General features: G+C 45.2%; 1 protein-coding gene across 3 annotated transcripts in view; it reads left to right on the top strand.

The window, feature by feature from the left end:
* Positions 1–15,164, top strand: part of DPP6 (dipeptidyl peptidase like 6) — an 826,517-nt gene that overhangs the window by 651,318 nt on the left and 160,035 nt on the right. For all 3 annotated transcript variants that reach the window (XM_041753453.1, XM_041753451.1, XM_041753452.1), the window contains exon 7: positions 14,831–14,912. In XM_041753453.1, the coding sequence (XP_041609387.1) occupies positions 14,831–14,912 (82 nt within the window). The remainder of the gene's footprint in view (positions 1–14,830; positions 14,913–15,164) is intronic.

Here is a 15,164-nt window from a genome sequence, read left to right as displayed (position 1 = left end):
TCTACCAACAGGTGGAACTATTTAAGGAGCCATGTTTTTTCAAAAAGTTATTTCCTGAGCCCAGAAATTTTATTCAGTCATAACCAAAAAATGGATTTCAGTTATATAGAGGTTTCTCTGTCAGAGACTGTTGTGAGCACCTGGACAGCTTTCAGTAGGCCTATAGTGTAAAGACTATCACATCCCCCTTTACGTACGAAAGACCCAGGTGTGGGAAAGGAAGGGTGGTCCAGATCCAGGTCAACAGCAGAGCTGCATTGCAGCTGGGCAGTGTGGTCCTACGGTCGAGGTGCTACTGTCCTCTGCAGGTCAGCGACCGCCATCGCTGACTCCCAGGTCAACACAGCCTCCAAGATCGCCAAGGGAAAGATTTCTATACTAAAGAAGTTAACTCAGTCAGTGTTAAAGTTATAAGAAGAGAAAGCAAGTGTCTCAAAGGATCTGGAGTAATCGGACCAAGGTCTACAGGAATAAGAACAGGGTTCCAAGAGAAGGACTGATGAGATGTGTAGTGTTGATAGACTCAGTTGTGTTATAATTAACAAATATCAATATTAATTATAGAAAATGATCAGTAGCTGAGCACAGGGGAGCCATGCTCCTCTCTGCCCTTGTGAGGCTACTGCGTGTGCTTTATTCCCATGTGGTCTTTGTTTAAGAACCACTTTCCCCTATGAGGCCCGCAGATAGATGATAAACAATTTTTGTTGGCATAGGTGTTCAAACCTCACTCTGTAATCCTTCTTCGGGATTTTTGTGTGTGTGTGTGTGTGTGTGTGTGTGTGTGAATTCAAAGGAGGTTTTGCACAATGTAGCAAAAGAAGCAGCAAATCTGGGGCAGCCCGGGTGGCTCAGCGGTTTAGAGCCGCCTTCGGTCCAGGGCCTGACCCTGGAGACCCGGGATCCAGTCCCATGTCAGGCTCCCTGCATGGAGCCTGCTTCTCCCTCTGCCTGTGTCTCTGCCTCTCTCTCTCTCTGTGTCTCTCATGAATAAATAAATAAAATCTTTAAAAAAAAAAAAAAAGAAGCAGCAAATCTCTTAGTCTCTGAAGGTGTGATCATCTTGCATGCATGGAGACGGTCATGCAGAAATCATACTTCCCACTTCCCCAGGGAGGGATTTAGGAGGTTGACAGTAACCAGTTAATTATCTGTCCTTAATCAGCCAAAGCACATATCCTCACAGAAAACCTGGTACTATGGGTGGATTATGGGGAAGAAGGAGATCGCTCTAATTCTCAGGTTTCCTATGTGGTTGGAGAAACCGCACACATGGGCAGACCAATTATCATATGAGAAGCTTCATGAATTCTGTGGATAAAGAGGTGTTCTATTGAAAGCAAGAGTAATAACATAGAACCCAGTAAACACAGGGACAGCCCCTGTAGGCTGGGACCATTTTCAGACTTGAAGCAGCAGGGCTCTCATTCCCCCTGGGGCTGAAGATGATTTAATATTTGGTATCACCTGTCCTTAGCACTACAGAGCACAGAGTAAATAAGGCTTTGTCTGCAAAAAAGCTTCTCCTTTACTTTTGACCACACGTAAATGCAAACAACATGGAAACGTGAGGTCACGGGTTATAAAATGCCTACCGTGAGGCAAATACAGAAGGTCCGTGAGGCAAATACAGAAGGTCGGAGAGACAGAGGTTCCCATAGTCTGCAGGCCTCATCCTGGCCACAGTCCCCTGCACCGTGTGGCTCTTTCACAGGCTCATCCCTCTGCCTTGAAGACTGTCCTCCTCAACCCGCTCCTCCACCCACACTCACCTCTAGGAATCACAGCTTGGACGATTATTACTCAGCATTCTTATCTCCCCTAGATTGTTGCATCCCTGAGGAAGCCTCCTCTGACCTGCCCAGATGGGTTAGCTCCCCTGACTCCAGCCCTCCCCTGGGCCGACAGCAGCAGGGCTGCACCTGTGCATCACTGGTGACTTCCCTGGGTCACTGCCCACCTTTGAGCCTGTCAGGCTTGATGCTCAGTATGACTCAACAAGGGATTCTGGAAAGAGTGGGTGGGAACTCCAGGCAAAGACAACAGAGCTACTTCCACTACTTTCGGGTGTCCTCAGACCCCCACTGATACTACAGAAAATGAAAAAAAAAAGTGAAGGTGTAAACTCCTGAGGAGCAGAGAAAAGGAGGAGGCAACCAGACTTTGAGTCTCAGCGCAGAGGAGGGGTGGGGGCTGTGCTGACGAAACATAAGGCAGTTGATTCCCAGGCCAGGCATGCATGACCTGGCTTCTCCTGAGGACCCCAGGTGGCCCTCGGCACCCGTGGCAGAGGTGGCGCTCTGCTAGGGCCACCACCCAGTGGTGTTTGTCCTGGTTGTCCTAGTTGGCTGTGGTTTCCATTCTGATGCATCAGATCTTTAGAACATCACCTCTGATGAGAGGTGCCCCCCCTCCAGGTGCTTTTGGAAGCTGAGGAGGGGGTGTGCAAGAGAAACAAAGACGATTTGAAAATTGTGAGGCCATCAGAACCCCAAGTTCCCTTCGACAAGTCCTCAGGAGACGGGAGGTTTGTTTCCCAGAGAGGACAAAACAGAGGCTCCGGAGACGGGAACACGGGGAGCATTCTGAGGTCTGAGTCAGGGATGGAGGTTCATGTACAGCGGGCAGTGAGACCCCAATTCCCCTTTCCTCCTCTCGGATGAACAGCAGCCCCAACTTGCCCACAAGGGTCCTCACCCTAGGGACTGTCCCCAGAGGATCCCAATGTCAGGGACAGAAAGGGCCAGGAAATGCTTCTCATGCTCTTCGGAACTGCCCATCTGCTGGTCAGTCCCAAGCTCAGAGTAAAATCACCATTTGTCTGGAATTCCTCAGGCAAGGAGAAGAAAATGTGGTGACAAAGCCTCTTATCAACATCCTCATGGAGAGAATGCATCACTCTCATGAGACAACCCAGAATGGTGGTTCTTTAAATTTCAGAACAAAGAGCTCCTAGAAATTAAAAATATATGACAGAAATGAAAACCCAACAGCAAGGCTTAAAGACAAAGGTAAAAACATTTTCCAGAAAATGCAAGAGAGAGAGAAGCAGAGGAAGGTGGAGAGAGGAACAGGATACAGAAAACAGAGGAAGGGTGGGAAGATACAGAGGACCAGCCCAGACACGTAGATGCGCGGTTCAGAGCGTGTCCACTGTGCCTGAGCCCCGGTGCCCTCCCCGCCCCATGTGCCCCGGGGCCCAGCACACCCCCAACAGGACTCACCTCGCACGGTGTGGAGGCTGCCACCATAGAACCGGGCCCACATAGGACAGGGCCAGCCAGGGCAGGGCGCAGGTGCCTGCAGCACGGTCCCATTGGGAGTGAGGAGGCAGTGCAGGTCCCAGTGGAGGGTCAGGGGTGGGCAGTGGAGGGTTCCATTAGAGGATCCTAGTGCAGGTCCCAGTGGAGGATCCCATTGGAGGGTCTGGGGGAGGCAGTGGAGGGTTCCAGTGAGGGGTCCCAGTGCGGGGCAGGCACATCAGGGAGGCTGCGGACAGCCTGCTGGGCTCCTTCCTGTGAGCACCCAGTCTTCCCTCCCAGTTGGGCACAGTACTCGTGCTCAGTCTCTGGCTCAGCCTTCGCAGTTCACAGCTGGGCAGGGCAGCCCTGAGGAAAAGGCTGGAATGAGCGAGTGGGAGGCAGCCGAGGGCCTCTCCGATGAGGATGAGCCCAGGAGGCTTCGTCCTGCATCCACCCGCGAAGCCCAGCTGGCACCATGGACTCTGTCCTGGAGCATCTGCCGCAAAACACAACTCTGAATAACAAGCCTGTTTCAGGCCTGTTCTGAAAATAAGCTTCCAGGTTGGATAAAAAAAATGTGGAAGTTCTAAATTATGCCTTCCGAGTGGAAAGGGATGACAAAGCAGGTGGAAAGGGATGACAGAGGGGCAAAGCAGCGGCGGAAGGGGAGACAGGACTACTCGGGGGGCAGCCCCCAGATCGTTAGTGGGGTCTTTCAGGCCTTTCTCTGCAGACTTCGAGCTCCAGAGCTAGTGTGTTCTCTAGGGGAGAGGTGGGGGAACCCCGGGGGTGGGGGCACGGAGCCAGAGCTCAGGGCCCCACCCACGCCCCGCCTTGCTTCCTGGCTATAGAATCTGAATCGGTTTGGCTCCAAAGATCCTATTTGTCTTCATCTATCCGGTTGGGTCCTTTATTATTACTTTCCGCTCCCCCCCACCCCACCCCACCAAGCTGCCGTCTGGCTCCTCCATTTCTTTGGTCAAATTTATCCTTGTGAAGTTTTGTTTTGTTTTGTTGTATTTTTACTACCAACATACACAGTTACATTGGTTTAAAATAATTCCTCAAAGGGCCTCATTAGTATCTTCGGGTAACAAACCCAGCTCTTCTTGGTCAGAAGGAGCATTTGTCAGGGACCTTGGCACACAGAGCCCTAGAGCCCTGCCTGCACCCGTGTGGATCGTACGTGTGGTCAGGCCCCCGGGGCTGCATGGCAGTGCCCTGCTCACCCGCCTTCCCCGAGCTCACCCTGGGAGTCGTGGGCAGCCCACACTGTCACGGTGCAGTTCATGAGAGGCAGACGCCAGGCACTTAGCTGGGCCAATTTTCAACCGTTGGTTTATTTTTAAGACATCTGAAGAGCTTATAAAAGTGTATCTCTCTAGGATCCATCCAGAACTAGGCATGATCTGGTCAGATTTGGAGGAAGGGAACAGAAAACCCAAAATAACAAGGACTCTTACAAAGTCCAGCTTGTTCTCTGCCTCACGTGCGGGGGACCCAGGCTGGAGCCCAGAGGGCAAGGGAGCCAGCCCCACCACCTTGTTTCCAACCTGGTGGCCTCCTCCTCAGTCCTTGGTGGCTGCCCCGGGTCTGGCCATTGCTCAGGACTTTCAGCTAGCCAGAGAGAACACAGGGCGGAAGAGCATGCCCCCTCCATCGTAGGACGCTTCCTAGAAGCTGCACATACCACCTGCACTTAACCAAATGGAGTACACGACCTCCGCCTGCTGCAGGGAGGCTGTGACGTGTGAGCAGACCGGGGCCAGCCATTGGATGCACAGAAGAGATGTTACTGAAGACAACAGAGGGGACAGGGCAACAAGATGTCCCTCTCTGTGCACAGCGCACCAGGGACAGAGACCAGGAACCTGCCTTCTTCAGTGCCTCCCTCAGCACTCAGGATGCAGGCAGGCTCTGGACCGGTTAGAGACGCATGAACCAGCTCCCTCATGGCCCACGTGACGCATTCTCACACACCAGACTTGCAGCCTGCTGAACGAAGTACTGACAGCGCCTTACAGAAGACATCTAATTTACCCTCAGAACCCCCCCAAGAGGTGGGCTTTGTCATCCCCACTACAAATGAGTCCAATGACGTCTCCCTGGCCCTTAACCACTCAGGTATCAATGATGGATGTGCAAATAAAAAAGCCAAGATCAAGTAATGGGAGGTGGAGAGTGGGAGAGGGCTACTACAAGGGCTACTACAGGGGGAAGAATGAAGGAAAGCAAGAGGTATCCATTGAGAGGGGTTGGCTGATTGCTGGGAGCGTGTTGCAAACACAGGAAGGGGATTTTGCTCTTAATATAGATGTGCAGTGCCTGCACCTTTCAGATGACACCACGAAGATCCCTTTGTCCCAACCGTCTTAAACCCCACTCTGTACCGTACTTTCTTCTTATTTTCTCTGTACAGCACTCATGCTGGATGTTCCAATCCAGGTACTATGACTGAATACCAAATTACCCCCAAAACTGAATGATTTGAAACTGGCAGTATTTGTTTTGCTCATAAATCTGCCATTTGCTTTGGGCTCAACAGGAACAGCCCATGCTGGCTTCACTGGGTGGCAGCCAGGGCAGCTTGGAGGCTCCGGGCTGGACTTAGTCAAGAGGCTGGCAGGTGATGGTGGCTGTTGGCCAAGACCTCAGCTGGGTCTGCTGGCTGAAACCCCTCAGTGTGATCCTCCAGCTGGCCTGGGCTGCCTTGCAGCATGGTGGCTGCATTCCAACAGGTGCACTTGCGAAAGAAGGGAAACAAGGAGCACGTTATTGCCTTTGTGACTCAGCCCCAGGAGGCTAGCAGAGGAATTGGGCTGCCTTCTGCTCGTTGATGCCATCTGAGGGCCTCAGTCAGTTTCGAGGAAATAGACTTCATCTTCAAGGAGCATCACGATTTAGAAAAAGCATTTGGGACCAGAAATATTCCTATGGCCATGTTTGGGGAAACCCCATTTGTACCACAGGCCAGAAGGTTTTGCTGAGTCTTCTCTCTGCAGTTTATGCTTTGAATATAATAGGTATATTGAATATGCATTTTTTAACTATACCACATGCACTTGGTCCTGAAATTCAGAAGTGGACCTTCTTGAAGATCGTATACACAGAGGTTGTCCAAGTTCTCACCATGCAAAAGGCCATCTTCCTCATCTCAGCCGTCTGCAAGCTTAACCGTAAGGAATGTTCCGAGTTGCTTCTTAATATGTGAGACACAAAGCTTTCTGTCCTGTATGGCCTCTGCATAGGTTGCACAGCTTCTTACAGCCTAAACCTTTCACGGGAAACCTCCAAACTGTCCTATCGTTCCTTGTAAATATCCCAGCTAGGCTCTTCCCAGCTCCTCTTGGAAGAGGCGACTGAAGAGAAAATATATATTGGTTATGAAAACCTTTCAGAAACAGTAAATACAAAGGTTTTAAGTATAGGAAGAGGAAACGACATGTGGCTTTCCCCCAAGTCCGCCAGGATGCTCGCTGGTGGCTACCAGAGTGTTTGGGGACCTGCAGAATTGTGAGTTTATAATGAAACATTCTATTCTTCTCATTCTGTTTGTTTTTTCTGGGGGGGGGGGGAGTGCATGCCCTTGAAATTTGATAGTCTGTCCATCTCCCTGTTGCTTGATGAACTGCTAAATCTCAGAAACTCCAAGAAATATTGTTCGTATTATCTATGAATGCCACCTTATCCCAAGACTTTATAATCCAGCACTCTTTTGTCCAGTGCCATCCAGCAGGATGGCATGGGGCCCCCTTCCCAGCCCTGCTCAGGCTGGCCACCTGCTACTGTCTCCTATGGGATGGTTGGCCCTGTGCAGGTAGGCAGGGCAGGAATGCCAAATCAGGGAGCACATCCTGAGGAAGCATCCAGAGCTTGAAGGTGTGGCACTAAATCACTAGGAGGTGATGTGGATATAACCTTAAACCTCATCTACAGAGGAGGCTTCATGTTCGGAAGGCAGCTGCGGCCATGGCCAGAGCTCCTCCTCCCCCTCCCCGCCCCTCACCTCCTGCTCTTTCCCTGTTTCCCCATTCTTCCTCCTCCTCTTCCTCTCCTCCTTCTCTCCCCTTCCCTGGCTTTATGGACATGTTGTAATTCATACACCATGCAGTTCATCCATTTAAACCATACAGGCCAGTGGCTATATATTCCCAGAATTGTACAGCCATCCCATTCAATTTTCCAACATTTCATCACCACCACCACCACCACCACCCCCCGCCAAATATGCTTTGTCATTTGGCTAATGCTTCAGACCCTGCCCACTCCTGTCTCATTTCCTGCTTTACTTCTGCTTTACCAGAGGTTATTGAGCCCGTGCCTACAACTGAGGATACAGTAACAAGTACATCACAAGCCCCTCTTTACTTAAAAGAATTTCTGTGTGACTTTATTTAGCACTCGTACTTGTGATCATAAGTGTTGAAGTGTCCCCTGAATTGGATGGGGGAGATGTCACAAACATTTCAGAGTGAGCCACCCCAGCATCTTTCAGTGGCTGGAGTGGCTCTGCAGCAGAACTTCTCTATCAAATATTTCCTAAGGAAGGAACGTCTGGTACACCATAGATATGGAGACACTTCATAGATAGTAATGGTAGGATGTGTTGGCCGCCCAGTAAGGGTTGATGCCTACGACGATTCCTGCCCTCAAGAATTTAACCATGTAATTTAAGATTAAGTGTTAAGAACTGATACCATGACTCTAAGTTCTACATGAATTTAAAGGTATCACTGACCCTAACCAATCAGCAGGTGGTGATGAGATGAGGTTCCACGTATGTATCCATTCATCCATCCATTTTACTCATTATTCAGTTAATATTTAAGGGCATCTACGATGAGTCAGACACTGTCCTGGACTGGGAGTGTGTCTTATATTTTTAAACTACCCGCCAAGCACATAGGAATACTCGGGAAACACATTCTATTTGATGTTGAAATGCTAGTTTGGGGTGTCTTTAGCCACAAAAGGGTTAGGAGCCAGAAAAATAATTTTTAGCTTTACTTTTCCAAATGCTGTTTTTGTTGGGAAGTTTTCCAATCCCTTTAACCAACTTAGAAAGATAAGTGAATAAACTTTGCTGTAATAATTTACTCTTCAAAATCCAACATGACTGATGCCCTGTTTTGTTTATTGCTCACATAAGCAAAATTAGAATGAATTGCTTGATTATTTTGAGATATGGTAAGTCCAGATCATTTTATTCTTCCTTAATCATTTTTTCTACCAGTCCATCTCCTGGAGATGACTTATCCCAGAGCCTGCCATGGATCTTTAAAATAAATGAATAAAGTTTTAAAAAGACAGAAAATTGGGAGGGGGGGCACTAACCAACCACAAAACAAATAAAAATATACCTTTATGCATTACCGTATATGCACATGCATGCACACGTGCACGCGCACGCACGCACACACGCACACACACACCTAAAAAACAGCAGAATAATCCAGTTCTTGAGAGGAAATCATTTGATGGCAATGACCTTCATGCAGAGAGCATTGCTAGCGGTCCTCGGTGCAGGAAGGAGGAACCCAGGACTTCCCCCTTGATGGGAGCACGTGCTCCACAAGGAAGCACCACCAGGTGGGTACCGTGTTTTGCAGAGAAAACTTCCTTGGGGACTACTTTTGCTCTGCTCTCTGAAGGTCTTTCTACTTTGTTCCTTAAACCAGTTGGAGATTTTTTTTTCTCCCTCTGCCAAAGCAGGAGATTCATCTTTAGTCAAAAAGTGATCAGCTTTGTGTCCTTGAACAAAGCACTTCCCACTCTGGGCCTCAGTTTTTCTATGAAATGAAGGGTATATTCATATCCTGGGGCTGCAATCACAAATTACCACAAACCGAGTGATTTAACACAATAGAAATTCATTCCCTCAGGGTTCTGGAGGCCAGGGGTCCAAATTAAAGTGTCAGCAGGGCTGCCACACTCCCTCAGAACATGTAGAGAAGGATCCTTCCTCTCTCCCTCCAGCTTCTGATGGACCCTGTCAGTCCAGTCTCTGCCTCCATTGTCACCTAGGCTTCTCCCACTATGTCTGTCCTGTGTCTTCTCCTCTTCTAATAAAGATTAGGATTCAATTTGATTGGGGCCCGCCCTAATTGAGAATGGCCTTATTTTAACTTGGTTACATCTGCAAAGAGCCTATTTGCAAATAAAGCCCTATTTCCAGATACCGGAGGTTAGGAAAGGAGGAAAGATTGGAATCATGGTTGAGAAAGTGACTGTTCAAACCCAGCTGACTAGAGTTGCACTTGGCTTCGTGCTTTCTCTGCTAGTTTGCAGTAGCCTAGATGTTTATATTGAGGGGGTGGGCTAAGTATAAAAAGCCAAACTGGGCACTTGCTAGGCTGGGGCAGAGAAAGAATTATGCAAGGAAAGCCATTCAGTGGGAAATTTGAGCAGAGGATAGATGACCACCTGGTGAGTCATTGAAGAAGAGACCCCACAGGGGAGGGAAAGTCGAAGAGACCACCCTGAAATCCACTGTAACTTGAAAACAAATGAATCTTATACCATCTTATTCCCACGCAAAATATAGGTTTATTTCATAGAAACAAGTGAGCAGGGTTGAGGATTGAGGTCCCTAAACCCACCCCCACATAATACAGGAATCAAGGTGTTTCATTGCTGAGTTCTATAGTAAATTTATCCTCATGTCTGATACATCATTGGACCTTTTGTTAAACTTACATATACATAGTGGTTTGCACAATCAACTTAATTATTTACCAGTTTACCAACAAATAAAGTGGCATTATTGAATATTTACTCAGTAAGCTCTCTACTACCTGTTTTCACATGCAGTAGATCATGAAATCCAATCCTGTGAAGGAAGCATTTTTATTCTCATTTTATACATGAGAAAACAAACTTAGGTTAAGTTTCTCTATTACCCCACACCCTACCGCTGGTTAATGGCAGAATTCAGAATTACATTTATAGCCTCTTAGGGCTCTTTCCACCACATCCGAGCTTTCCACCCTGTGTGAGGTGCGTGCACTCTGGTGTTTTCCTAAAGATAGACTGAGGCAACTCTGCAACTCACTTCGGGCATTTAACTTACCAGGGTTCACTAGCTAGGAAAATAAAAATTCCTTCTACAGGGTGTGTTAGAGTTTATAAAGTAACATTTCGCTGTTTCTCTTCATTTTCACAACCATTCTGTGGGGGAAAGGATAACTATTATCCACCTTCCTCATTAAAGCTAATCCGAGATTTGCACCAGTGACTGATCTGTGTGACATGGGGCCGGAGCTCACACTCTTCCCCCTTAGCATTTGCTGTCTCCATGCTGTAGAAACGTGTCTAACACGCTAGCGATGAGGGGAAGGGAACATATGGGAGCTCTAGAGAAGGAGTGAAGGTAACAAAGGTGGGATGCACGTATGGTCATCCTGTTGCTGGCCAGGTGCTCATGAAATCTTCTGGGGCACTTCGTCCACTTGGAGATTGCATTTCCAGTTAGTTTTTAGGGCACTTAAATTTATTAGATTAGAGGGAAGCTAATCTCCTGCTGTTCCCCATTATCCCAGACACCTCCTGGAAATCATTACCTAACCAAGTGAATTCCAATATTCAGTGAGAATATGGAATTTGAACATTTCTTACTCTGTGCTCCAGGCTTGGAAAATTCTAGGTAAACTTAGACCAAATTAATTCATTAGGTTTGTCTTTAAACAGGCGAAAGGCCTTCCTCTTAGAGCCACCCCCATAACCCGTCTGTCCTTACTCATCTGCATACTCAGATGCGTGTATTGAGTCCCTGTGCCGTGCTAAATATCAGACTTTTTCAGTATGTTGAGAGGGAAATTCTCTCACTTCCATTTCTTTCTGATATTTTTCATAACCAATGAGATATAAGCTATTCCTTTTCTTGGATTTTTTTAGCTTTCTATTTTAAAGTAATTTTGGGCAAAGAAAGGATTGCAAAAACAGGACAAATCTCTTCTATCCCTATCCCGACTTCTTATACTCTTGAAATATTGTTAGTTTGCTTTAAAACCACAGTGTGATTATCAGGAACAGGAAATTAAAATTAGCACTGTGTTACTAATTCAACTTATTTGAATTTTACCTATTTTTCTACCAATGCCTCCTTCCTGTCTCGGAATCCCCCGTTCCTTTAGACGTTAGTTCTCCTTAGTCCCTTCTAGTCTGTAACATTTCCTCAGTCTTTCCTTGTTGGTCATGACCTTGACGCTTTCAAAGATTATTGGTCAGCCATTTTGTAAAGTGTGTCTCAATTTGGTGTTTCAGCTGGTGTTTTTTGTGATTGAAGTGAGGTTTTGCATTGTGGGTGAAAATGTCACATATATGATGCTTTTTTTCTTCCTTCTTTCTACACTTATTAATTGGAATTCCCTCATGAGGAAGAGCTGCTTTATGTATTTGATTACTTATGTATATTAGTATGGATTTATGGATGTTGATTTTATTCTATGGGTTAATCTGAGACTGTTATTAATTATTTTGTTGCTCAGACTTACCCAGCTTTGGCCCTGAGAAACTCCTTCAGGCTGGCTTCTCCATTCTTTGGACTAGGCTCTATCTTTTTTGAGTATTTCATTACTCTCTGGACCCATAAGATGTTTCAGATTTATCTTGTATTGTCCCTGTTCCAGCTCAGATACCGTTACGTTTCCTAGGAGCCCTATTTACTTTTATTGGATAATGGTGTTTAGAGACAAATATGGGCACTCAGTGTGCTCATTGTTATTGGAGGTCATTGGTTCTAGGCCTGTGAACAGAGCAAGGGCATATATGTGTGCACAGTAACCCCTGAATACCCATATATCTACTTTTTTGGATGTATGTGTTTACATATTAGAAATCATGAATTTGGACTAACACCTCTGATTCCAGGCCAACATCACAGAGTTCATTTTCAGAGTTGGAACAAATAATTCTAAGATTTGTATGGAACCAGAAAAGACCCTGAATAACCAGAGGAATGTTGAAAAATAAAACCTTCCATGTAGTTTTGTGCTTCATTTACAATAGTGTTTTGCTCTGTTGTGGTGTTGTTATTCCTTTTTGGGTTTCCCTACATCCTGACTGTTTTTAATTATTAGTTTTATTTTTGGAGCATGCAAAAAGTATGTGAAACTCTACTATGGTCTAATAAGACTGGGCATTATGCCAATAAATATACCCAGAGAAGTGCTTCTCCTTCCTTATCCAGCCACCTCATGACCAATCCCTCCTTCTTCCCACCTGCCCCCCTCCCCCCAATACATAACTAACCTCTGGTTTTAGGTTTATGCTTCCTGTATTTCTTTTTTTTTTTTTACAAGTGAGAATACATGTATATTTTCTTATATTTTTTTCTTATACAGTGGGTCACATACTATAGTCTGTTGAGCTTTGCATATTCCATCATGAAAATGACTCTGTGCCAATTTATGGAGGTCTTCATTCCTTCTTACATCTGTACCATATTCCATTGTATGGACGTACTATAGTTTCTACAACCATAAATTGTTTCCAATGTTTTGTCATTACAAAGCTGCAGTGAATATAACCTTCTGAGTATGTATTTTTGTATTATTGGAAGTATATCTTCCCAGAAGTGTTCTAGTTCAAGAGTTAAGTATGTATTTTATTAGGTATTACCAAGTTTCCCTCTAAAAGGATTGCACTAGTTTTCATGCCCACCAGCAAAGTACAAGGGTGCCTTTTTCTTCAGCCTCACCAACAACTTTTCTTTCTTTTGGGGAGGGGAACAGTTTCATATGTGAAAAACGATAATTCAGTGTCATTTCAGTTTCTATTTCTATAATTTTGCATTGCTTGGTCCTTTTTAAAACTTGTGAGGACTTTTTATAGCCTTTTTGTGAGTTGTCTGTTTGTGTCTTTTTCTCATATTTCTATTTTTTTCAGTCTTTTGTACCCTCAATATTTTAGGGTATTTTTTTTATATATTACAGATATTAGCTATTTGTCCATGGTATAGGTTATGAATATTTTCTCCCAGTTTGTCAGTTGTCTTTTTTGTGATATTTTTGTTATGTAAATAATTTAAAAACGTTCATGCAGTCAAATGTATCACTCTTTAATAGCTTCTAGATTTGGAGTCCTCCTTAGACTTTCCCTACCCACAGTTAAAGAGGAAATTGCCCATGTTATTTAAATATTTTGAAATGTTAAAAACATACAAATGGTAGGTTTGTTAAAATTCATTCGGAACTGGGAATATTGAGACCCCTTCCTTATTCTTCTAACTGCCCAGCCTTCCCACCTGAGTCCTGTTATTATTGCCATCCCTTACCTGGTACTTAATCACCCCATCTTCGGGCTTCCATGATCTCTTGACACCCAGGAACCCCACCTAAAACTACTCTAGGGTATTGGAGACTATCTTGCCTTCCCCAGCACTTTTTACTTTTAAGTATATTCTGTTTTGTTCTGGTAGCATTATTAAGCAATTACTTTAGAATTCTCTGCTGATTCAAGCCCAGAATCAGTACCTACACTTTACCTCCCTTCCTCCTTGCCTCGTCTCCTTCATTCAAGCAACTCCTAAAATTCAGCATCTTCTGTTTCCAAAGACCATTCAGCCACAGCCTCTCAGTAGATGAATGAGTGCATTCATAGCCATGCCTTCTGCATGAGACACATCATAGCCACGTGAGAGGGTATGCACCTGACACACTCTGGCCTATGCAGCAGAACACAGATAATACAACACCTGAAAGAAATATAAAAATGAATCTTTTCCACGTGTTGTAGACAAAAGTAGCTCCAAAATATACTGAAATATTTTATAAGTGTTAACTTTTCTCATTCTTTCATTATGACTCATTCATTATGACATTTATTAAGTACATAAGTAGGATTTTGTTGGGGATCCGTCAGCAGTTAAGTGCCTGCCTTCAGCTCAGGGAATAATTCTGGAATCCCAGGATCAAGTCCCGTGTCGGGCTCCCTGCATGAGCCTGCTTCTGCCTCTGACTGTGTCTCTGTCTCTGTCTCTCTCTCTCTCTCTCATGAGTGAATAAATAAAATCTTTTTTAAAAAAGTAGGATTTTGTTAGCATAGTATTTTGAATATCAATAAATTAATGAAAAATCTAAGTGATGTTTGAAAGGAAAAAAAACTTTCCCTCAATCTTCCCTCTCCCCTTACCTTTTTCCCTCTCTCCCTCCCTCCCCCACAGTACAAACCAAAGGACAGAATCTGTCCTCAGGCTGCTGGTTTTGGAAGGTCAGGATGACCTGGCATTCTGCCTAGAAAAAGAAAGTGATCCACCAGAAAAGCCCAAGATGGAGCTAGAAGTCGTGGGGACTTGTTACTGCATAGCTATGCATTTCCATTTTTAATGTTGACTGGTGTGGATATTTTAATAATTGATCTACAGACCTCTCTGCATGTTGTCTTGATAAATATTTACTATTTGGGTTAAGCAGTGATGGGCCTGTTTCAGCTTCATGTAAGCTATGTACATCTGAAGAAATCTAATGGAGGCTGAGACATTATTTAATAACACGAACTCTTGAAAATCATATAATATAGAAGGGAGTAAGAGCATTTTTGTTTCCTACTATGTTGATTGATTGATTGATTGATTATTCATTTTCTTTCAGGGATCCTCAAAGTCTAGACCCACCAGAAGTGAGCAATGCAAAACTGCAATATGCAGGCTGGGGTCCCAAAGGCCAGCAGCTGGTAAGCCAATCAAGCTCAGTGACCGGGTTTGAATTTGATGATGTTCACACATCACAGGGCTGAATCTGTGATGCTCAATGTCTGTGTTTGTGTCACTGAAATTTGGGAAAAGTACACAGAATATTTGCATAAAATATTATTTTATGTAAAATGGACATTCTTTTTTTTGTTGGGGAGTTATTTTGGAGTTGGAACATCACATGCTTTGGTTCCCAGATCCAATGCCCTGAAAGTGGTCCCTGAGTGTAGCTG

Source organism: Vulpes lagopus, chromosome 4, assembly GCF_018345385.1.
Source record: "Vulpes lagopus strain Blue_001 chromosome 4, ASM1834538v1, whole genome shotgun sequence".
Classification (NCBI taxonomy): Eukaryota; Metazoa; Chordata; class Mammalia; order Carnivora; family Canidae; genus Vulpes; species Vulpes lagopus.
This window is presented reverse-complemented; position numbering and strand designations above follow the sequence as displayed.